At 37.8% G+C, this 24,580-nt stretch overlaps 3 protein-coding genes across 3 annotated transcripts; 2 read left to right on the top strand and 1 right to left on the bottom strand.

The window, feature by feature from the left end:
* The first annotated feature begins 11,421 nt into the window (after nt 1-11,421).
* On the top strand, nt 11,422-12,989 carry LOC115927669. Its single transcript, XM_030993821.1, has 3 exons — nt 11,422-11,674; nt 12,025-12,127; nt 12,736-12,989. Exons 1-3 carry the CDS (start codon nt 11,471-11,473, stop codon nt 12,987-12,989), a joined length of 561 nt encoding a protein of 186 aa, XP_030849681.1. The 5' UTR covers nt 11,422-11,470.
* A 261-nt stretch (nt 12,990-13,250) lies between these two features.
* On the top strand, nt 13,251-16,508 carry LOC105444839. The gene is made up of 6 exons (XM_011679594.2): nt 13,251-13,793; nt 14,111-14,297; nt 14,713-14,970; nt 15,104-15,275; nt 15,629-15,774; nt 16,280-16,508. The coding sequence occupies exons 1-6, from the start codon at nt 13,647-13,649 to the stop codon at nt 16,456-16,458; spliced, it is 1,089 nt and encodes a 362-aa protein (XP_011677896.2). The 5' UTR covers nt 13,251-13,646; the 3' UTR covers nt 16,459-16,508.
* Nucleotides 16,509-17,820: 1,312 nt separating this feature from the next.
* Nucleotides 17,821-19,867, bottom strand: LOC105444840. The gene is made up of 3 exons (XM_011679595.2): nt 19,539-19,867; nt 18,543-18,779; nt 17,821-17,989 (listed from the first exon to the last, which is right to left on the bottom strand). Exons 1-3 carry the CDS (start codon nt 19,865-19,867, stop codon nt 17,821-17,823), a joined length of 735 nt encoding a protein of 244 aa, XP_011677897.2.
* Nucleotides 19,868-24,580: the final 4,713 nt, after the last annotated feature.

The raw sequence follows: 24,580 nt of genomic DNA, 5'->3' as shown, positions 1-24,580 counted from the left end.
CGTCCAGGAAGTAGAGGTCAGTGGTTTGTGCTGGCATTGTTCCAGCGAGTGAAAATGAGACAACCGGAGCCATATGAAACAAGGCGTTCACCTTGCGCGTTTAAAATGGATTTGCATTGTTACAAAATTCATTTTCGCCCAGTAAGTAGCGAAAGGTGAATGCTTTTTCGTGTGCTTACGGTTAGCAGTGCTATAAAGTAGAAACTCACACGTAAGCAGAGAACCGGCCGATAAGCAGCGCTATAATTTGGCTCTTGGATATTCAAAGTGGTGGTACATGGGTTTTTTTATTATTTAAAAAAAAATGACAAAAAAGGGACACTTTTTTGGCCTAATATGACCTTGACCGTGACCTCATTGCAAATCCCTGAGTTCTGGCGATCCCAAAAGCGATCTCTGGACTATTTGGTTTAAAAGTTACCACGTTTGAATATTAGACCTTGCAGACTGACGGCCATTTTTTATTTGAACCCTCAGGGTCATCAGAGGTCAAATCAAACTGAAATAATCTAACTGAAAGGGATTAAGGTAGCGGACTATGCCGGTGAACCATTCCTTCAGAAATTTGAGAACATAGGGGAGAACAAATGACAACTAAAAGAGATTTAACCTTTTTTTAACCATTCAAAACTTGCTATTTTTAGTCAATTTCGACCTTGACCTTGACCTATATGCAGCACCCTGAGTTCTGGCGATCTCAAAAGTACTACCAAATGAACTGGAATCCCCAATTTAGTTGGAAATGACACCTTAAACGTTTTTTTTCATATTTGGTTCAAAAGTTACCGCGTTTGTACATTAAACCTTGCAGACTGACGGCCATTTTGGATTCGACCCCTCAGGGTCATCAGAGGTCAAATCAAACTGAAATAAACTAACTGAAAGGGATTAAGGTGGGGGACTATGCGGTTGAACCATTCCTTTAGAAATTTGAGAATATAGGGGAGAACAAATGACTAATAAAAGAGATTTAACCTTTTTTAACCATTAAAAACTTGCTTTTTTTAGTCAATTTCGACCTTGACCTTGACCTAAATGCAGCACCCTGAGTTCTGGCGATCTCAAAAGTATTACCAAATGAATTGGCATATCCAAGTTAGTTGGAAATGACACCTTAAACGTTTTTTTTTACTATTTGGTTCAAAAGTTAAGCGTGTTTGTACATTAGACCATGTGGACTGGCGGCCATTTTGGTTTTGACCTCTCATGGTCATAAGAGATCAAATCTGACTTCCCTCCACATCTGAAAATAAATATTATGGTCTAAACTAACTACGCTAGAAGTTTCATGCTTTTCTCAAAATTGCATAATTTTCTTGCTAAGCCGCTGCACTATAAACAGGTAACCTTAGGTTCTTGATTATAACATTGTGAATGACAATCAAACCTTTCTGATTATCATAATAGTTGAAACACCATATGGAATTGAATCGTAAATAGCTAACCTTAGGTTCTTGATTAGTTCACGGCAATCAAACTCTTCTGATTATCATAATAATTAAAACACCATATGGAATAGAATCGTAAACAGGTAACCTTGGTTTCTTGATTAGTTCACGGCAATCAAACTCTTCTGATTATCATAATAATTAAAAAACCATATGGAATAGAATCGTAAACAGGTAACCTTGGTTTCTTGATTATGTGCATAACGATAAAAACTTCATGATTATAATATTACTAAAATCACCTTTGTTTTACAATCATTTTAGGTGCTCTTCAAAAAAAAGATTAGAGATAAATGAGTAATTATAGTTGTACAGGTTAATGCACAGAGAAATTCAAGTCCATTGAATTGAAAGAGTGTATAAGCAGGGTTAGGTAATGAGAGTATAATGGAAAACATATTATCTAGGTACTCTAAAATGCAAAGACTCTCCGAAGTCATACATTTTGCACAATAGAAATTTTAGTTATTTTATGAAAAATTGTTGGACACCAGTGGTTGATCCAGGGTAAGGGGGGGGGGGGGGCGAGCGAATTATCGGCCGGCACGATATGTTTGTGTCTTATGTATTATACAACCCAAGGATTTCAACTTTATGGAACTAAATTTACTCATTAGATCGTCATTACTATTACCAGTTCTTCCGGTAACTATTAAATCCTGACTTCTTTCAATCAAATCGGTGATAATTTAAGGAATTGGGAGCAACTTGAAGAAATCCATACACCGAGCCATAACTCCAAAAATATTTGTACGGAAAAGGGAAGCAGAATAAAAGGTCATATACAGGAGGCCATAGGTTACCATATATGGTAAGATGAACTCTAGATATGGTGTGTAACACACCAGGAGACTATATTTTATTTTAGGGGGTTATGCAGCTGAGAGAGCTCTTTGTGAGTGAAGTCATTATATGCCCGGTGTAGTTGGTGATTTCTGCCAAGCGTGAAAACATGGCATTTTGATAAATTGTTTAAAGGGGCATGTTCCCACCAGTGTAGTTATCGCTGCTCTATTCATCGCCATCTTGGTTGCGAAGATCGACTTCTTATTTGAATACAACTGTCAATCAAAGTACGCGCGTCCTGGCCTGCCTTCGCCAAGCCAGCTGATCGCTGCCGATTGTGACGTCACGAAAGTGGGTGGAAACAGCAGCCGAATCTTAGAGCCGAACTGCGATTGGTATTACTTCGGCACATGTATGCGATAATCGGCATTGTGCGGGCATTCGGAACATGCCATCTGCGTAAGAGCCGTATTCTGTTGTTGTCAATAGGCAGCTAGCACCGTCCGCCAGCGGGTACGTATTTTGAACACCCTCTGGAATACGGGGAACATGCCCCTTTAAACATATTTCTGGAGCAGTAATAATAATAATTTTTGGAAGTACTTTCAAGGAAATATTAATCTTAATAATGGTGAAAGATAAATTTGGATAGCTATTTTCATTTTTTCTCAGTAATCTTTCAAGTTTTGAACTGATTCTAGTAAAAAAAAATCCATGTTTGTGCATGACTGCACGGATGGCAGGTTTTCCTTGAGTGCTGTTTGCCATGCCTACTAGTAGATACCGAAGCCTGCTGTTCGTTACCGATAAGTCACCGCATTATTGCAAAATTGAATAAAGCTGGTGGAGAAAACTGACAATTGTTATGTACAACTAAAAATCGCATCCTTTTCAATATAATTTAATTCGCTTCAAATATTCAGAATCTAAATATGATAAATCCACAAAGTACACCAACGCTGGAATAAGACCTCGGACCATATTGGTTTTTTTGTAATCAAACTTGCAATCATTGTCATCATTTTGGTATCTATTTTTGTTATAACTTTCTTGTCTTTTCATTTACTTATTGCTATACTCCTTATCGTTTGCTAGATTTAGTAAATGTTGAAGCCCGCCGTTCCTAACCAATTAATCAACGTCAACGTTCTACATTTCAACATACCTGCGTTCTTATCCATTACGAAATAACATTTAGTAGGTATTTCCTCCCCATTTCTTTCTCCCTGTTTAATACTGATAACATTTTTTATTTGTCCATATAAAAGCCCAATATTATATATATAATATTTTCTATATGTAGAAGAGAGAGAGAGAGAAAGAGAGAATGAGAGGGAGAGGGAAAAGGAAAGAATATGTTAACATACAATTATCGTGTACAACTATGAATTGCATCCTTTTCAATATAATTTAATTCGCTTCAAATATTCAGAATCTAAATATGATAAATCCACATAGTACACCAACACTGAAATATGACCTGAGAACACATTAAATATTTTCTTATCAAATTTTGAATCATTGTATTAAATCATTCTGATATATCTCCTTTTTAAATTTTCTTATCTGTGTATTTACTCCAGCTAGATTTCGTATCGTTGATATATTAAATAAATGTCGAAGCCTGCCGTTTATAACCGACAAGGCACCACATTCATGTAGAATTTAACCGATCAATCAACGTCAAAGACTTGATTCATCATCGCTCTTTAATAATTATTTTACTTCTTAACATACCTGGGGGGGGGTGTTTCATGAAGCTGTTCGTAAGTTACGCACGACTTTACGCACGACTGGTGATAGTACAGCGGATAAGCTCCCAATATAATGAAAATTGTGCACTTTTTGAGGAAAGCATTAAACTTCTAGCATAGTTAGTTTAGACCATAAGATTTATTTTCAGATGTGGAGGGAAGTCAGATTTGACCTCTGATGACCCTGAAAGGTCAAATCCATAATGGCCGCCAGTCCGCATGGTCTAATGTACAAACACACTTAACTTTTGAACCAAATAGTCCAGAAAAACGTTTTAGGTGTCATTTCAAACCGACTTGGGGATGCCAATTCATTTGGTAATACTTTTGAAATCGCCTGAACTCAGGGTTTTGCATTTAGGTCAAGGTCAAGGTCAAAATCGACTAAAAAATGGCAAGTTTTGAATGGTTACAGAAGGTTTTCCCATTAATTTGTTTGCTCTCCCCTGTGTTCTCAAATTTCTTTAAGAATGGTTCCCCTTCATATTCCTCCACCTTAATCCCTTTCAGTTAGTTTATTTCACATTTTTATTTGACCTCTGATGACCCTGAGAGGTCAAATAAAAAATGGCCGCCAGTCCGCTGCATGGTCTAATAATTGTACAAACACGCTTAACTCTTGAACCAAATAGTCCAAAAAAAAAACGTTTAAGGTGTCATTTTCAACTAACTTGGGTTGCCAATTCATTTGGTAATACTTGTGAGTACGCCAGAACTCAGGGCTTTGCATTAAGTGAAGGTCAAGGTCAAAATTGACTGATAATTATTAAGTTTTTAATGTTTACATGTTTATGTTTCCCATTTATTTGTCCCCCCATGTTCTCAAATTTCTTTAGGAGTGGTTCCCCTGCATAGTCTCTATCGTAATCCCTAGCAGTTAGTTTATTTCACTAATTCAAGTCAGGAAAACTGCTCCTTCCCATTACTGCTCAGTAATACTGGTAAGATGTTCTTTAAGTTACTTTGTGTTTTATTTGGTTCTAAATAATTTAAAGGATCACTACAGAGTTTGAGAAACAGGCCATAAAGCCAAAAAACGGTTCTGCTTACACTAGACAACATCACCATGACCAGCAACCTGGAGTATAGGCAGTATTCTTGAGGGATGGGAACTTCTGACAGTACTGAAAGAGATGGGGAATCCATTTCTAGAACAAAGGGGTTTGGGGTGCAGACTTGTCCCATATAGGGTGCAAGGGTTTGGGGTCATTATTGTTCCCTGAAGGGTGCATACATACACCCCTTGGGATGCAAGCAAGCACATTTAGGGTGCAGATTTGCAACCTTTATATGGTGTAGAATTGCATATTGCAGGGTGCACATGCACTCTTTACATCACAGTATAACCAATAGAATCATAAGATCAAACAATTTGTTTTCATATCAAAATCACATTCAGTTTCCACTATACATAGTGGGTAAGAGAAAATAACCACATATGACACTGTTGCCATATATAATTTTTATGCGGTTTACCTTCTGCAATATCTAGACAAAAGTAACAAGTACTATCAAGAAGTAATACAATGTGCGTGTAATATACCATGTTGGGCTGTAACAGTTGGCAATCATCAACATTCTATTTTTGAGGTACAAAAAAGATGAAATCTACAATTACACCTTTGAATACAGTATGCTTTTCTTGCATGAAGTAAAGGCAAGAGAACAAACTTTAACAGCTTTAGTCAGGGAATCAACACCAATTTATTCTTATAAATGAAGATGACTACTGAAAATGTTATTTTCATTTATTCCATCAATTCACCCAAATTATTTGGGGACAGCAAATATAGTGTACAAAAACTAAATTAAAGGTAATACAAAGTTTTGGGAAATTTTGAAAATTGGGTGGATAGTGAATCTTTACAATTTTGATATATTTTGATGCCCCTGTGGATGTATTATAAGCACTAAAAAAATAGCCCCTAAAACCCTTCTGTTTTCAAGAAAAATTGAATATAAAAATTTACCGGTGCTCCCGGTAAATTTTGATAAATTTCATATAGCGCCTATGGCCGTACAATCGTAGCTGCGACCATGAAAATCTCAGATATGTAGTTGGGATATATAATTTCCAAACGGGAATAGCTAATCGGTCGATTTCAGTCAAGAAACATTGTTTCATAGCTAAATTAATATTTTGACCTTGAGAGGGAGCTATACAAAATAAAGAGTTTATTATTTATAATTTCATAACTTTAGACTCGATATCAACCGCGACAACGATCAATGTATATTGTAGGAACGCATATGCTTCCAATATGTTAATTTGAACCAAATTCATGACCCCATACCAAAACTTTGTAATACCTTTAATACTACTCTACAGGACATACAATAATACTAGAATGCACATCGATTGGAACTTATAGTAGTAAAAGAACAGTAATCACTTCTGGGCCCTGTTGAAGAAAGAGATACAATCGATTGTAAGTCCGATCACGTGTTCTACATGCGGAAATTTGATTTCGGCTTGGAGAAGAAAACCTCTTTCTGTCACTATTTACAACATAAATATAAAATGAGAAATGTAACTATTCTCATGATCAAGATATCTTTTTGAGCTGCATATCATATGTAGTTAGCTGCTTTATTATTGCATAAGGATACAAAAATCCTATTTTCTGTCTTGATAAAAATATATGCACACACAAAACATACAATACTTTGGTAAATAGCACACTTCAATTATTCCAAAAAAAATGTATTCCTATAGCCCAAGAGAATACACATGTAAATGTGTATAGAAAAACAGTAAATTTGTAATACTTTGGAACCCGACATACATACATGTAGTTAGTCAATTTCACATGTCCATGTTTTATTTATTACATAAATGTCCAGCCCTGATACAAGATATAAAGAGGTACATTCAATATATGATATTCTAATAAATGTATCAAGTTAAGCTAGCTTCAACCCAAGACGAAAATCCAATTGAAACCAATTGAACACCAATTGAAATTTCAATTGGTTTCAATTGGTTCCAATTGGTTTCAATTGGTTCCAATTGGTTCCAATTGGTTTTAATTGGTCTCAATAGGTTTCAAAAGGACTTTAATAGGACTTCGGATGGTTTCAATTGGCCCCATTGGCCTAGGCCCCATTAGAATTTAATGGGTCCCCAATTGGTTTCAATTGGTCCAGATTGGCCCCATTGGCCTAGGCCCCATTAGACTTTAATGGGTCCCCAATTGGATTCAATTGGACCAATTGGCCTTAATTTGGACTTCAATTGGTCCAATTGAAACTAATTGAAATTCCATTAAAGTCTAATAGGGCCAATTGAAATCAATAGAAACTAATAGGACCAATGCTAAATTGAAACCAATTGGACCAATAGAAACCATTACGACCAATAAGACCAATACAAAAAACAATAGAACCAATAGAAACCAACATAAACCAATATAAACCAACAGATCTAGGCATCTCATGAATATTCATTATCACTTTACACGTGTCACAGAAAAATAAATTTATCATGATTTGTTAAGCAAATTATGACAATGCACATCAATTTTGTGATTTCTATTTTCCTTCGGCAATTATTAACCAATAGAATATTTTGTCTGATGATGTAACAATTACATTCACGTTTTTAGCAATAGATATATTGATTGTATGATTACTAACCAAGAAACAACATGCATATTTAGTATATATATGTGTACGAGCCTGTGTCACTGTAAATGTAACTCTTGAATTCACTTCAAATGATCTATGTGATGAGGTTAATGCAAATGAGATTGGAATATATCTAATTGGTTGACATCAGTTGCCAATATCGATTATGAAGTATCAGTAATTTAATTATCACTGGTTCTTCTAACTGGATCGATTTACCAATTGAATCCCCATTGAATGCCCCCATAGAATCCCAATTCAATACCAATTGGCAATTTGGAGTACATGGAAAGTGAAACAATGGGTACTCATTGAAACCAATTGGCAATTGGTCCCCATTAAAACCAATTGACAGTTGGTTTCAATGGGGACCAATTGCCAATTGGTTTCAATGGGTACCCATTGTTTCACTTTCCATTTACTCCAAATTGCCAATTGGGATTCAATGGGGACATTCAATGGGGCTTCAATTGAATTTTCGTCTTGGGAAGACAGAAATAAACACTAACCAGTTCATACCCGTGCATTTGACTAGCACAATTACTGTATTCCTGCACAGCCTATGTTTGCTTCCCTTAATTAATATAGACATAGGGTTCCTTGGCTCCAATCTAATAGTTCAACGAATCACCAGAAACATTATGTCCCTTTCATCAGACGAATGAAAGGAAAGGACATATTACTCGTGACTTTTTGGATTCAAATCCAGTGTACAATCTGACAGTTTTATCAGTTTTTGTGACAACAGTAGTCATATCAAAATCACCTTTCTTACCATGCTGTTTCTTTGTAGCTTTCAGCTTTGCCTGTAAATGACTATTCCTCTGTTGTAGATCTTCAATTTGTTTTTGCTTTGCAACACATCCAAGGCAGGTACATAATCTTTTATCACAATGTAGCCCATAATTGTGATCAGTGATATGTGCACCAACAATATGATCAGATCTGTTCTCCTTATTACTTGAAGCTGTCTCATCAATTTCTTGGTGCTCATCAAGAGTAGAGGATCCATGTAAGTCATGATCTCCTGTCAATTCGACATCCTTTCTCTTCCGTTTACATGTTGATGTCCTATTTTCTTTACTTGAAGCTGTCTCACTAACTTCTAGGTGCTCCTCAGCCGTAGAGGTTTCATGTGATTCAGGATCTCCTGTCAAGTCGACTTTCTTTCTCTTCCGTTTACTTGTTAATTTCTTCTTTTCTGGGCACTGAGGTATTTCTCTTGGCGGCAGACGAGGAGATTTATGTGAAGACTGGTGTGCTGAGCTGTATCCCAGATCCATTGTTGGGTCTGGCCACGCTGCACTAGCTCTGTCCATCTTGAAAGTGATATGAGCAAACCATACGTTGGTTCCCAGTTTTTGCCATTTGGACGTTTTCGATTTATCGCCTTTATCCATCGTCGACGGCCGTCTGCATCTTTATTTTGCAAAGGAAAAGGGAATGGTACAAAAGGTGGTGGGCATACGCAGACCCCATATTTCAGGCCATGTCTGTCACACAATTGTGAATACCATTTATCAAGCTTGAATGTACTGTTCGAGCACCCAATAACAGCACAAATTCTCCCCATGATGATAGTCTGATTGTAAAAAGATAGAAAAATATTTCATGTTAACACAAATTATAATGGTTTATATTTGGGCAGGAAAATATTTCTTCTTTCTTGGGAAAAAAAAATCACAGCTGATAGTCTCAACCCCCCCCCCCCCCAAAAAAAAGAAGAACACTAAACTATTGCCTTAATTAAGGTTAAAATCTCAATGATCATACAAATTTACCAAATAAATCTGCCTTGTTCCCTATAACACATGCTAGCTGTAATGGAATAAACAGCCCATTGGCATTGCCAAGAGGACATCAGCTAGCACTGCTTATGATGTCACTGGGCAAGCAGGACAGTGAAGGTGAATTTACAGCTGGCACAGTGGCAGCATTCATTGTCATTGATTGAAAGAATTTTAACAGGAAGTGAAGTGAAACTACTTATTTTAGTGAATGGATAGGCATAACTAGAAGTCCAGTCCTTAAAGTGCTGAGTTACTCGTATTTTGATGTGTTCCAAAATTAAAAATATGCTGGGTATACATTATTTGATATATACTGAACAAATAAATCAAAGTTTTGTTACTCTCTGATTTACCGTTTTTTTGTTATTAAGTGTTGAAATTGGCATTTTTCAGCCAACACAAACGGTCAATTCTGAAAAGCTAACTAACAGTCACGTGATGCAGGTCAGGACTTGACGTCACCACTGACGTCACTTGCAGTAGTGTTGACCGCGCGCTAATCTGACATGTCGAAAGTACCCGCGAATTACACTTACGAACATCACGATATAGTAAAATACCACCCTATCCAAAAACGCGTTTCTGTCGAAATTCAGCAAAATGCCGACAAACTGCATCGTTTACGGATGTTCAAGAACATCTCGAAACAAGTCAGCAAGTTTCTATGGATTTCCGAGCTTAAAGAAGGATCCCAGCCGACGAAACAAATGGGTGAAATTTGTGAAACGTTATCGCAAGGATTTTACAGGCCCCGGTGTCTCCCATAACAACCGTGTAAAAATATGCGACGCCCACTTCACAGAAAATGACTTCGTGAAAAGGTACAAACTAGCAGAAAATTTGCGTAAGGAAGGGACATTTTCTGCTGAATTTAAACGGGAACTGACAGACGATGCTGTGCCAACCAAGATATTGATACCAGCAAAAATGGACGAAACACCATCATCAAAGAAGACGAGTGGAAACCCCCGGCGTCGGCTGTCTATTTACTGCAAGAAGAGCGACTTGAGGGCACGAACACAAGTGAGTAGGCCAACACATAGCTGCATTACTATCCTGGCTGTGTATTATAAGCTCTGCTATTGATTCTTAACATTTCAAACACTACTGTACAAATCTCAACTAATTTCACTAAAAATAGGTACTTTAGTAACAATAATTGTTGACACCTAAATAGCAGTAAAAAAAAAAAATCAACTTCCCGATGTTAGAAAGAATAATAAAAAATTATTATTGTAAGCCTACTGTCATACTTTTCGATCAGCCACATCGGCATGATTGTGTGCCTTTGTCGTGTTGACTATTCATGTGTGGGAATGCTGCCTTATAACACGTAGTGCATTGCTAGAGGCCAACACGCATTAGCATTGACTCTCGCTGCTTTGCTGGAGTGAGTAGTCTAGGCCTAGACCACTTTCCCTTTGAAAGTTTGATATTTATTATTTCATGTTACTATTAGACCCTGGCCTATTATTTTTGGCATTAAAGACCTAGAACTAGACCTCTATGTCTAGATCTAGTTACTCCTTTCATAAAATTCTGTACCCTCAAGTCAAAGGATTATCACCTCAAATCTCATAGGGTCTAGATCTAGACCAGACCTAGACTAGTCTCAGTCATAATGGTCCCTGGAAGGTCCCTGGAAGGATTTGTACAAAGAATTTCAAACGGAGGGCATCATTAATTGTCAACGTATGGGGGGGGGGGGCTCGAACCCTAAAAAGGTGACCTACCCCCCCCCCCCCCCCCAACTGTACGATATATCGACCGGCCAAATTTTTGGGACAAAAAAAGAAAGAAATGTACTCTTACACCCCCCCCCCCCCTAAGAACCTGAACCAAAAGAAAAAGAAAAAAATGAGCTCTCCCCCCCCCCCCCCCCCACCGGCTGGCTAGCTGAGTCGTTTATACATTTTTAGCGCGATTTTCAAATTTAAACCCCCCCCCCTCGATAAATCCAGATGTGTAAATATTGTAGTTACAAGGTATTCCTTGAGCCACTATTTGTTTAGCTTCTATAATAAGTATTTACTATTGGTTGTTCCTTTTTCAGGAAACAACTTCAATGATAGCAGTACACCAGAGGAAGCAGAACGAAGAATCTGAAAGGAAAAAGGAAGTATTCAGGAAAAAGTGGGAAGCCAAAACAACAGAAGATGCTGCAAAACATCTGCAGCGGTTTGCGTTGATGGCGAAACCACCAGCACAAGTTTCACAGCAAACATTGACACCATCTGGATTTACGTCGACAGAAACAAGTTCAAACCAGGTAAAATATCAACTTTTACTGCTCTGTAGCATAGGAAAATTGTATAATAACAATGTGGCCGTAATAATCTCAAATAAAACTAAAATTATTTGCGTCATCTCAGGAAGGTGGGGAATGGAGAGTGGAAGTGGTCATGTGGCCAGAACTGGGAGGACTTCTGTCTGTATAATGGTATATGGGTAAGCTTACAGGTTTTAAGGTGCATTGTCAGTACTTTTTATAAAGTGATGGTACTGTAGGTAATTTTCATCACCAAAAAGCACCCAATTTCGACCAACTTATTTTTTATCTGCCATAAATTAATTTAAAACACAACTTGTATTTAAAAAAAACTTTTTTTTTGTTTGCAGAACCAATGCCATCAAGGTACCCAGGTGTACATCAAACCAGCCAAGGTATACTACCGGTCAAAGGCCGTCAATGTGCGTAGTACATATTGGGGTAACAACAAAGGTAAGTGAAATTAAAGAATACATTTTAGAAGAGATTTTTTAAAGAAAGGTTGGTTGAACTTTAAATTTTATTAACCAGTTTCAACCAGCATTGAAGGTAGACGTTTGATTATAATGAGCTAGCTTAAGCCTCATTGCCTAGGGCTGAACTGGCATTACTATGTTTTTTTTTAAATATCAAATGAAAACCCATAATTTTATCATCTTCATCCTCAAATTTTAGCTTCAAATTCATTATACTTGAGAGATATTGCACAAAATATGCCAAATATTTATTGGTATACTAAGGTATTTTTTATATCAGCCTCATTGTCACATATACTTTTGTTTGCCTCCTGAGAGTAAATATGAACTGAATTTGAGGTAAAGGGTAACAATTTCTTGAAAGAATAGTCTAGTGGATTCCGAGAAGAGCTCATGAACATACTCTGAAAAAAAAAAACATCCGGCACAAATTTCTATCTTGTACAGTAAAATGAAAAAGCATGGTTTGGTGAATAAAAAGAATACAAATCTGGAATGCAAAAAGTGCAAGAGCTGATCATTATCATTTTTTGCAACTCATTTGCATCTCTGATTGGGAAGAACCTTGTCTTTCCCCTTTTTAAGGAATGCAAACGGATTTGATCAAGGTTCAAACAAAGGACTCGTGGACACAATATGAGGATCCATCCAGCCAGGCAAATGTAGCAGACACAGCTGGAGATGTTGAAGCAGACACAGACATGGAAGTGGGGCCTCCGGAGGAAGAAGATGATGTCAGACCGGAAGAAGATGACAAAACAAAGGATCCTGACTACAGTCCACTGGATGAGCTTGGTGATGCTGGAACCTGTAAACCAGCATTGACTTCTGACATGTAAGATACTGGGATTGTTGTGGAATTTTTAAGTTTTTATTTGTTCTTTTTTCCCAACATGAATATTTTGGTTTCTTCTTGATATGCAGCTACATGTAGCAACCTATTTTAGAACCAAGTGTGTGCTGTATTTTGCTTTGAAATAAATCCAAAGTCTTGAGTGTAAGTCCTTTGAAAACAAATATCTTGTGAAGTCTAGATGAATAAATGCGACTAATGTGCTGTCCTTAAGTCTGTCCTTAATTTATGTTTTCAGACTAACACACAGCGAAGATTCCCTACCTCATGTGGAGCCCAAGTACCTGGTGTTTGAGACCTGCTTGTTGCAGCTTTTCGAGGTTTGTCCACTGTGCAATGGTGAGGCAGCAGGTGAGGTCAGCCATATGAAAGGGAGTTTGGTTGCCATCAAACAACGATGCGTACATAAGCCAAACTGTGGCTATACCCGTCAGTGGTATAGCCAGCCTTTCATTGCTGACCTTCCTGCTGGTAACCTCATGTTGTCAGGGGCAATACTTTTTGCTGGTGCTTCCCCCAAGAAAGTGTTGAGGGTGTTGTCCTCTGCAAGTATCGCTGGCATCTCCTACTCCACCTTCATGCAGCACCAGCGACGTTACCTTCAGCCTGCTATCATCAACACTTGGGAGAAGATGCAGGGGGTATGCGGGAACAGCTTCAAGAGCTGGGGGAACCTCTTGTGCTCGGTGGAGATGCCAGAAATGACAGCCCGGGGCATACGGCCAAGTACGGTTCGTACACATTCATGGAGATGAATATCAACAAAGTCATCCATGTAGAATTGGTTCAGGTGAGCTAATTTTCTAGATAAGTTATAAAAATGAGTAAATATTGGCTTTGCTATATTATGCATGTTTGTTAACAAGTGTACAATATTGTGTTTTTCCCCCTCCTGCTGGATGTGAAACAAACCACACTTAGTACAGTGGAACCGCTTTTATTTGAAATATATGGGCCACCAATGTGAGTTTGTGTTATCAATTAATTTAAGGAATTTCAAAATTGGTTTGTGTTACATGGTTTTTGTGTCAACATGGTTCGTGTTAATGAGGTTCTACTGTAAAATTAATTTGCAGATCCATTCTATTTTATTTTATTTTTTTGTAGAAAAGTGAGGTGGCCAACAGCTACAACATGGAGCTGGAGGCTCTGCGCCGGGGACTGGTCTGGGTCGAACAGACAGACCTTGAACTTGGTACTATCATCACGGACAGGCACGTCCAAGTCAGAGCCTGGATACGCCAGAACTTGAAAGAAGTGCAACACTACTTTGACGTCTGGCACATATCAAAAGGTACATAATTAACACTCTATAAATAAGTTCAGTACTCAATAAAGTTTTGTGTAGCGTTGAGGGGGAGTGGGATAAATAGTTGACATTTCACAGGCGCTAAATCTTGTTTTACTATAACAATAGACATACATAAACTCCTAAATAATTCTTAAAGTTAGATTATCATTGCCAGTATGACGATTGTTTTGCATACCATGCGATTCTTTGCCACTACAGATCTGACTGGCAAGCAGTCTCGAGCTAATTAATTGATTACCCTGCCGCTTTGCGAAGCCAGCATCATTCTATGGTAACTTCTCCAGACATACCCTGTACTGTCGTTGTGTTGAGCAGTAAATCAAATCTGTCAAATGTTTGGATTTCTTTAAAATAATGTTTACTTTCTTCCCGTTCATTTAATTTTCTTTAAATGCAGGTTTAAAGAAGAAACTACGGGCTGCTGGGATGAAAAAGGACTGTGAGCTGCTCCACCAGTGGACGAAATCCATCACCAACCACATGTACTGGGTGGCCAGTTCTACACCAGATGCTGGCCAAGAGGTGATGGCTGCCAAGTGGTCATCCATGATTAACCACATCATGAATATACATGACCACGAGACTGATGTGTTTCCACAGTGTCTTCACGGCCCTTTGGCTGAGGTGGATGAGCGCATAGCATGGATTCTTCCAAGTAAGTTGGAACAAAGTATATTTTTTAAAGTCTCAGATAATTTTATTTTTATAATAAGTAGAGCTTGCACGTTTTCCAAATTGTAGATGCAGGTATAACATTATCAGGAAATATATTGTTTTCTTTTCTATAGATTCCACGGCAGCTGACGAAGTCATCAGGATTTGCCAATCAAAGTACCTCCTGAAGGACATCAAAATGATGTCCCCGGCACAACAAACCTCATCAGTGGAGGCCTACCATGGGACGATTAATTATTTTGCTCCCAAGCTGTATGTATACAGCTACCAAGGGATGCATGCCAGGTAAGGATATATATTTTGCAGTCACAAATTTATAAATCAGTAGTGAAGAGTAAATCTGTATTCATGCAAGTAGTCATTGGCAGGGGTTATACCCCTAGGCTTCTGTTAGTATTCCCTATTGTTTAACTTTCTACAAGTGCACGAGTACCTGCAGACTAGACATCTTTTATTTTTAGTTTAACGCTGAAAGCAGGTACTACTATACTGTATTTGCGTATCTTCAATTCATTAAACTCTATACTCTCTAACCCACTTTTTTTTTAGTTTTAGTTTCTGCAAGTTAGGGAGTCCCTACAATTATCAGAAACTGTTATACTCAATAATTATCTTAATTCTTTTAAAAACTTTAACAGACTTCTTTTAGCCGCCATGCACTTCAATGAGAATTCTGGTAGAGCCCAGAGGAAGAAGAAGGACGGAACGGAGCAGTGGAGCATCTCTCATCCAAGAGGGAGGGACACCTACGTGCTGAGGAAAGTTCTGGTGAACCCAACGTATGGTGAGCTAAAGCTTTTCAAATCAAATCTATATAATTAGAAAGTAAATAATACAAGGAAGTTTGCAAGAAGGCTTGTTATTGACATGACATTCATTAGTTTCACCTGTCTTAAATTCTGTGCAACATGCGATTACTAGTATTTCAAGACATCAGTTGAAAGCCAACCTTTTTATACATGTGTACTAGTCTCTATCATGTAATATGTGGTGTACACCAAAGGTTTTTAAACTTTCTCGCCCGTGTTCCAAACCCAACAGGATGGGATGCAACCCTTACATTTGAAGAGGTGTTTTGAGCACCCAATAAAAGCCACTTTTTTATCCCATGATTAATTGTGAGGCCTCACTGCGTAGTTTCAGAACTTCTGGTGTAATATCCTTCCTATTTGGTTCGGCATTGATACTAGTAGTTGAAGAAAAAAGAATGATAATCAAAGATAATATACATGTACTGATGCTATAGAATGACTTGTGGGTGGTAATGTTTATTTTGTGTTTTTTTCCAGAGTATGTTCATGAGCTCTTTTCGGAATCTACCAGACTTGCTCTTTCAAGAAATACAAATCTAAGAGAAGAAACTCCATTGCTCTGCAATGTACCTCCACCAATGTCCACTTCCATGGAGCGCCCAACCATGGATGAAGCATTGGAGCGTGAGAAGAGCCGATTTGCCAAAGGGCCATAACATTTGAATAGACCAGTTCACGGTTAGCACATATCTGCAATGACCCTGAATATCCACAGATCTTCAAAACATGAAGAGGTCCCAATTTGTACATTTTGAAATAATCACTCCTACAGCGATGGAGGTGCTACATAAATAGCCTTTGTTTCCCTTTATTCAAAGAATACTTCCACCTGTGTATCATGGGGTGTACTGCTTGTGCATGAGTGAATAATGATTACATAACTTTCATGAGCACGTATCCATTGCAGTGGGCAGAACGAATTCTGAGTATATAAAATTCAGTTGTAGTTATTCTGATTAGAATTAACCATGATGTGTGAAGTAACTAAGGCTTACTTTGAAACCTCTCAAAATGAATCTCACCCATAATAATGCTATTCACTTTGTGAGTGAAAAGTGGACGTGTTGTTGTGAATGACTGCAAAACTAATTATTTTGTGTTGTAACAATTTCATTGTGCATAACTTAATGCAGAAGTGCATAAAGGATATAGGAAAGGTTGCACTAGTAAAGGAGCAATGACAATCATTATACATGTTATTTTATGTGTTCATCTCAATTTGTTATATTTTTCTCAGCCATAAGCATTACAGAAGAAACTTTGATAATGTACAATTTCAAACTTGTTCATTGATTCATTGTCTTACTTTATTAAAGTGAATTTAAAATGATATCAGTCAGAGTTGTTAAATATGACATTTTCATTCAACGGTTCTGCAGTGAAACTTCCCGCAGACTGTCTATAAAGTCAGTAATAGTAAGTTTGCCTCATTAAAATGTTAAAGACCTAGGAAAGATATTTTCTTTAAAGAAATATTTATATAATATAATTGTTTAAAATAGTGAGAAGTAAAATAGAGTAATTTTAGCTGCAAAGTGAGGTACTATGTGTTGTGAGCAAGCAAATTGAGTGAAATATTGCAAATGCTTATTTAAAAATATAACAAATCAACGAAATAATGGAATTTGTTTTCCTATTGATTTTGCAAATTGTAAACAATAGACACATTTCTTCAATCAGGTTTTCTGCCAATCCTATCTGTCTAAAATGAAACTAAAATTTAATTAAACAAATGAAATTGAATCTTGCTAACTTTTGACTTAGTTTACTTGATCAAATCAAATATATTTTGTACTTCATCATTCTATTCCATTGAGTTGTTTGGAAATAACAACAGTTTACCAGTCAGTTGTCATAATTTAATATGTGATACTTTGACAGAAACCAGATTGATGAGCATATTGGGAGATGGAGATAAAGTGTTAAATTGCAATAAATGTTGTATTATTCTACAGCAGAGTAATGTTTGCTCTCTTAATCTTTGTTATTCTTTATAAAGTTGATCTTCTAGTCCATGATTAATCCAAAGGGGCATACAGAAAACCTCGTCTGGGCTGCCCTGGCGGTGGGGGGAAAGTTGTGGCGATGCGATCAATAACGCACGATGGAATAGGAACACGGTTGTATTTGCCAAGAATACCCCAACACCATCTTACAACTTGGTGGTATCCAGTGTATCTGTATCGCCTGTCAAAAGATAAAAGATAAAAGAAAATTGGAAACAAAGTTGAAACATGTGCAAAGGCGTAGATCCCAGGGAGGGGAGGTATATTCCATAATTGGCAAAAGTTAGAAAAAAACTCTGGGAAAATTATTGTCATTTCATGCAGCAATATTTGTAAATCACTGGTAAGGGATTAGAAGAAAAAAAAAACGTGTTTGAATTTTAGTTAAGGGGCCACTGCACTCCTCCCCCCCCCCCCCTTATCGGTACGCCAGTTACGAAAACAATTGATGGGTTCTTTGTACTTCAATGTTCCAGGATGCGCCCCAATAAACGGTACTTTCTTGATCAATGACAGTTTCTGCACGGACACCTTATTTTGGTTCAGTCTGAAGGACTTCAATTAACTTTTTTAATCGCCCTCTTCAGCAACCATACTCTTTGCTTGTGAGGTGGGATTAGTGCTAAGGCACCAAAAAGTCCTTCAAAACAAAGAGGAAAAAGAAGCTTGTGGCTTGTGGTTGGACCATAGTTTGGAAAATAATAAAAACAGAAAATAACAGGTTATTAACTTACGCATTCAAGTTCCCTTGTGCATAGTTTCCTACCCCTCGTCGCTGTTTCTTGCCATAGCTGGCATAAGCAATGTCCAAAATAATTGGGTCCAATGCAACTCGCCAAAAGGCCTCGTGGTCACGTAAACATCCATCTGGCGTGTCCGTCTCTGCCATCTTGGTTTTGATGCAGTCGACTTCCTGACAGCAAACACTTTCAGTAACTGATCTCATCAGAACACAATTCCCACAACGGCACCTATAAATACAATAAACACAATTGTGACAATAACGCTAGCAACTTTCGGGCTCGACTCGCCCCCGTGTCTACCTGGGCAATCTAGATTCAACAATTGCACCCACATTTCTGTGATGAGTATAGGCCTAAATACTAATAAGGCCCAATAACCAACAAAAAAAACGAGTTTCTCGTCCCCGCTCGCCTCCCTTTTTTTTTTTTTTTTTTTACTATTTATTATTCAGATAAAAAAAGGAATAACCAACAACAAAAAAAGTTCGTTTTGAATAAAAAGCTTCTATAGCTAATTCAAGCTGAACACAATACATTTTTCATTGTTATCCCTCCTCCTCCCCCCCCCCCCCCCCCCCCCTCTCCGCGGCGACGGAGGAGGGCCGGATCGACCGCATGCGTGTTCCTAAAATTTCCGGTAAAGGGGTACTTTTTCGCGCGACAATAATGTCCGACCCGTCACACCTTAGGTATATAGGGGGGATATGCTTTCAAAAAGAGGGAACATGCATGCATATACCCGTACCCTAAATAACACTGAGCGGGGGGGGGGATGATACAAATCATTTGTTTTGTCATACGTTGCATCAGTAACTCAAAGAGCACTCGGCCAGAATATGGCCGGGGCCATCGTGAGAAGAAAATAATAGATATTTTTGCCCTGCCAACTCTTTTTTTGAAAAAAGACCCGACGAGACGATTTTTGTTATGCTATTACATTTTGGTCATGCATTTATCCAGCCTACCGTGTAAATAAAAAAAACATACCAATCTAAAGTTTCTAGCCGATTTCTGTCGTCACCAACAGGAGGTCTACGGGCTTCTACTCCGGGAGGAAGTACTGGTTGAAACATGTATGGCTCAGCTCCGAATCCATTATCAAAGCCAAGATCATCATCTGGAAGTTCTGGTTCATTATCATTTTCTTCGGTTTCTGGGAAATTCTCCTCTTCTTCACTTGACGAGATTTCCTCTTCTGATTCTGATGATGACTCGTCATCTTCAAAAGGGGAATCATGACAATCTCCTTCAAAGAAGCCATTTGCTGCTTCCTCTTCTACCTCAAACTCTGTACGATCAGGCTCAGAGGAAGCCATTTTATGACATGGGATGCTATGTACGACACATTCCACATTATGGCTAGCTAGGGGCCATTTAGGGGGCCAATACTGATAAGACTACCTTCCATCCTTGAAATATCCCGAACGAATTAGAGGTCGGAATGCCATTAGTATACAGACAAGGACAAGTCAAGTCATGAAGTTACCCTGAAGTTATGTATTCTCAATTCAGTTGTCAAGTCCCCCAAATAAAATTCAATCGTGGTTTATCAGGTGGGCTGTATAACGTACAGACCACCTTATAATTTCGTTAGAATTGCCTTTATTTATTTATTTATTAAATATTTTTCTTATTTCTAACCACTTTTTTGTTAGCAAGATAACTTGAAAATGGCTCGATCAAATGCCTTGAAATTTGGCACACATATGTATAGGCATATGTACAAAGCACAATAACGTTTTCAACATTGACCTTCACTGATGACGTCATCTAGGCGCCATTTTGTAAAATTTTACGAAAATCAACTCATGATCATATCTTCATAACCAAAAGGTATTTCTCATTCATATTTATCATGATCAGGGTCAATATCCGTCCGGTCAATTTTAAGTCAATAACGCGCGCTTGCGCGTACGTCCGCGCGTCAATGCGCGCGCAAAATTTTGAAATGCTCAAAATCGTCTCAAAATCATTTTGCATACGTTTTAGGCCATTCTAAGCATTTTATAAAAAATCGCGCACACGCGCATGCGCGCGCGTTTTCGCGCGTAAAACTATTAGACACCATAGAATCGCCCTTTTTTTTCTTTCATAATATTCCACATATTTTTACAAACAAATTGATACCATGTTTGTCTCTTTATGACTATTAATAATTGAATAATGGACCGTTTAACATAAATTTCAGTGCGCGCGAGCTCTTGTAATACATAGCATATATGGGCAAAAACATGCCTATGCAAAATCCATTGTAGCTCTTTAGGATGCAAGGTGACCCCAATCTTTTTTCATATTTTGATCGAGTATGAATTAGAGATATAATTTCATGTCTCATTTGACCCTCAATTAACTCATGACGTCATCATAATGGCCTCTGAACTCAAAATTTCAATTTGCCTATTATGACGTCAGCATTTTTTTGGAAAATTGATTGTATCTTTCTAAAAATTGATTAATTTTCTTCAAAATTTTGATATGTTCTAGCTGAGACAATTCTCTACAAATCTAATCTTCACAATTTTTCATTTTGACAAAGGCATCATGGCGTATTTTTGCGATTAAAGGAGGCATGTCAATTTTTCACATTTTGCGTGTATTCTCTATGGGACATCTTTTTCTTCTCAAAACTTGATTCTACATTCCCGTCTTTCGCGAGCAATATCTACGTCGTTTTAGCTTCATTTACGCTGAACTTCGAGTATGTTGTAGCTGAGACAAAAAGCTATCTCAAATGTACCCTTTATTTTGTCTCAATTTTTTGTTGGATCAGCCCACCTATACTTGTTCCAAACAAGTATTACAAATCTAGTTTCTAATTCGATTCACTTTCACTGGATATAATTATATAGACTCTACATGAACTCGGTCAAATGATCATACACGTTGGTGTTGGTTTGTTTAATGGATTTGGAGATGAATTTTGTGAATTAGTACTCGGCTGCATGACTGTATTTACTGCAAGAAGAGCGACATGCATGAGGGCACATACGTATATCAGCACAATTAAGTGAGCACTTTCACTTTGATTTTTATTATTTCACATTAGCATTCAGTCAAACACGTCTTAACGACAACCTGTCTATAACAACCACTTATACCCCCCCCCCCCCCCCCCGTGAATGCAGTTAAGAACCCGTGCACAACAACCACCTGCATAAAACGCGACCAGCACGGCCCTTCTTTTTTCTTCTGCTATCGCTAGCCACCGAAAATGCCCACACGACGACCGCCAGGGCCAGCCGTGTACCGAACAACAACAATTACGTTCACCGCCCTGCTGTACACGGCTCGCACAGCGGCAGCCTAAAGATCTAACGGCAATTGACACACTAAAACTATTTAATCCCAAACTTATGTTAAAACTTCAATCAAAACATTTAATTACAGACAGGATATGATTTGTTTAGTGGAAAGATGAATTTTGTGAAGTCGTCAACATAGGAAAATGTTCATATGAAGTTTTTTCCAGCAGACTTCACGTCACCCATGCAACTTCCAGCTAGCGATCACCATCACAACAATATTATCGGCAACTTGAATCATGGCAATATAGACAACCAAATTCTGTGAATCTCATGGAGGAAATTGGGATTTATGCGATACATCTTTCACTCATCAAGGCTAGCATCTCTTTTTTCTTGAAGTTTGGGAGGAATCTTTTACAAAGTAAATTGTGTAAACCAGTCCAGATTTTGTAAGTTTTCGTGTACTATGAACACATTGTACGGATAAGGCAGCAGCCTGAGTACGAGGTAGGTCGAGTACTGTCCGTGACGTAGTATGCCGAAATTTGCATAATAGAGGTCACTTCGATGTTTCACGAAGGGGTGGAGAAACGATATGGGTAGTGTGAAAAACCAAATTATAAACTCTAATTTAACAGACTTCCCGATTGAATTTTTTGACAATTCAAAAGGCATATTGATAGTTAGGACATACATTTCTAGATTATAAAATAAAACCATGATTTTTTCTACGAATCACTCAGCACTTTAATGTTATACAGTTTGTATACTTTTTTTAAATTCAAATCGGTCTCAGTGTCTTTTGTTTCGATTACATAGACTAGAGATCTAGATCTTGTCTGAATTTAGTCACTCTTCTTCTTCACTTCAGTTCAATCAACAAAAAAGGGCACTTTCTGGAAAAAAGGGGCACCTACAGTGGGAAATCTCAAAGCGAAAATATACAATTGTTTAGACATTGGTATATACCCCTACATTGTGATTACATTATCAGGGATGATTTCAATATTTGTTTCTCTTCATACATCATACAAGATATCGCTTAAGCATCATACTTTACAGTTGGGTGTGATGTCTGAATATGCATTTACGAGCGAGCGAAGCGAGCGAGAAAAATTTTAAAGATCTGTAAGGTCGCAGTGCGAAAAATTACATCTTATAAAGAGGAAAAAAGCCAATCGTGATGGGGTTATAAGCACATTCTCATAACGGAAGACTGAAAAGACCTTTGATAAGTAACATAATTATATCATCTTTGAATGCGAGCGAGGGCAGTGAGTGAACTTTGGGGGAAATTGCTCTTAGTCGCTTTAAATAAGGGGCACGTTTAATGATTACATGTAAAGGGGACAATTATCGAAAGGGATATTAGACACTTATTAGAAAAGAAAAGGAGCACGTGTCAAAGTACAAAGGATAATTATAAGAGGTGAAAATGAGGCATTTTTTTACCTGAAAAGAGGCACTCACCAGTGATGAAAAAGAGGCGTTTATGAAAATGGGAAAAAGGCATTTGTTGACGGAAAAGGGGCACCCATCAGATTTTGATAGGGGCATTTATAAGAGGTGAAAAGTGGATAGGTCCCTTATTAGAAAGGAAAAGGGGCACTTATCATTATTAAAGGGGAATTATCAGAGTTGAAAAGGGGCACTGACCAGATATGAAAAGGGGCACTAATAATAAAGGAAAATGTACATTTGTTGAATGAAAAGGGGGCACCGTTCAGATTTTTAAAAGGGGCAGTTATGAGAAGGGGGAGGAGCTCTTTCTTTTTATGGATGGAGGCACTTATCATAAGGAAAAGGGGCACTTATTAGAAAGGGAAAGGGGTAGTTATGAGAAGGGGAAGGAGCTGTCTCTTTTTAATGGGGGCACTTATCATAAGGAAAAGGGGCACTTATTAGAAAATAAGAGGGGCACATGTTAAAATGAAAGGTGTGCTCATCCGAGTTTAAAAAGGGGTAGTTATTAAAGTAAAAGGAGCACCTCTCAGTTTTGAATAGGGCAATTATCAGAGGTGAAGGGGGCACTTATTAAAAGTGAAAAGGGGCACTTCTCGTACCTGAAAAGAGGCACTTACTAGAGAATAAAAAGGCACTTATTCAAGATAATTTCAAGATTTATGAGAATGGAACATGGACTCTTATTGCAAAGGAAAATGGGAACATATCGAAGGAAAAGGGGCACGTGTCAAAAATAAAAAGGGTACTCGTCAGAGGTGAAAAGGGGAAAGGGGCACTTTTACTAAGTAATAAGGGCACTTGTCAAAGTAAAAGGGGCACTTCTTACAAAATAAAAGGGGCACTTTTCCTATGTAAAAAGGGGCACTTTTGGGGTATCTGAAAAAGTGGGGGCACTGTGCCCCCCCCCCCTGCCCCCAAGGAGGGCCGCCTCTGGGGTAAACACCCGAACGGTGTCGAATTCCACATGAGAGCTAACTTCTATGTGACTTTAAGATCAATAATCAATGAAGAGCTCAAAAAGAACGTATGAGGGGGTTATGCGCTTTTCCCCGACTTCAGCACGCTTTTGTCTCTCTGTGTAGCTTATCTTTAAGAGTGTTTTTTGGTTTTGTTGCTGATAATACTTGATGTAAAAAATTAAGTTAATAAGATTTCACAATTTCTCTATTTCGTTAGATGACACCAGCAAGAATGGCATCAACTCCTTGTAACATTGTAAACGGTGTGTCCTTGCCTTTCAGGAATTCGAATTTATATCTTCTTCTATTTTTTTTTTGTATTCTTCTTTCTAAGTTCATTTCATCTCATTTTCTTTAAGTC

The sequence above is a fragment of the Strongylocentrotus purpuratus genome, unplaced genomic scaffold, assembly GCF_000002235.5.
Source record: "Strongylocentrotus purpuratus isolate Spur 01 unplaced genomic scaffold, Spur_5.0 spur5_scaffold_20, whole genome shotgun sequence".
In the NCBI taxonomy this organism is placed as follows: domain Eukaryota; kingdom Metazoa; phylum Echinodermata; class Echinoidea; order Camarodonta; family Strongylocentrotidae; genus Strongylocentrotus; species Strongylocentrotus purpuratus.
The sequence above is the reverse complement of the archived record's forward strand: the minus strand, read 5'-3'. Positions and strand labels throughout refer to the sequence as shown.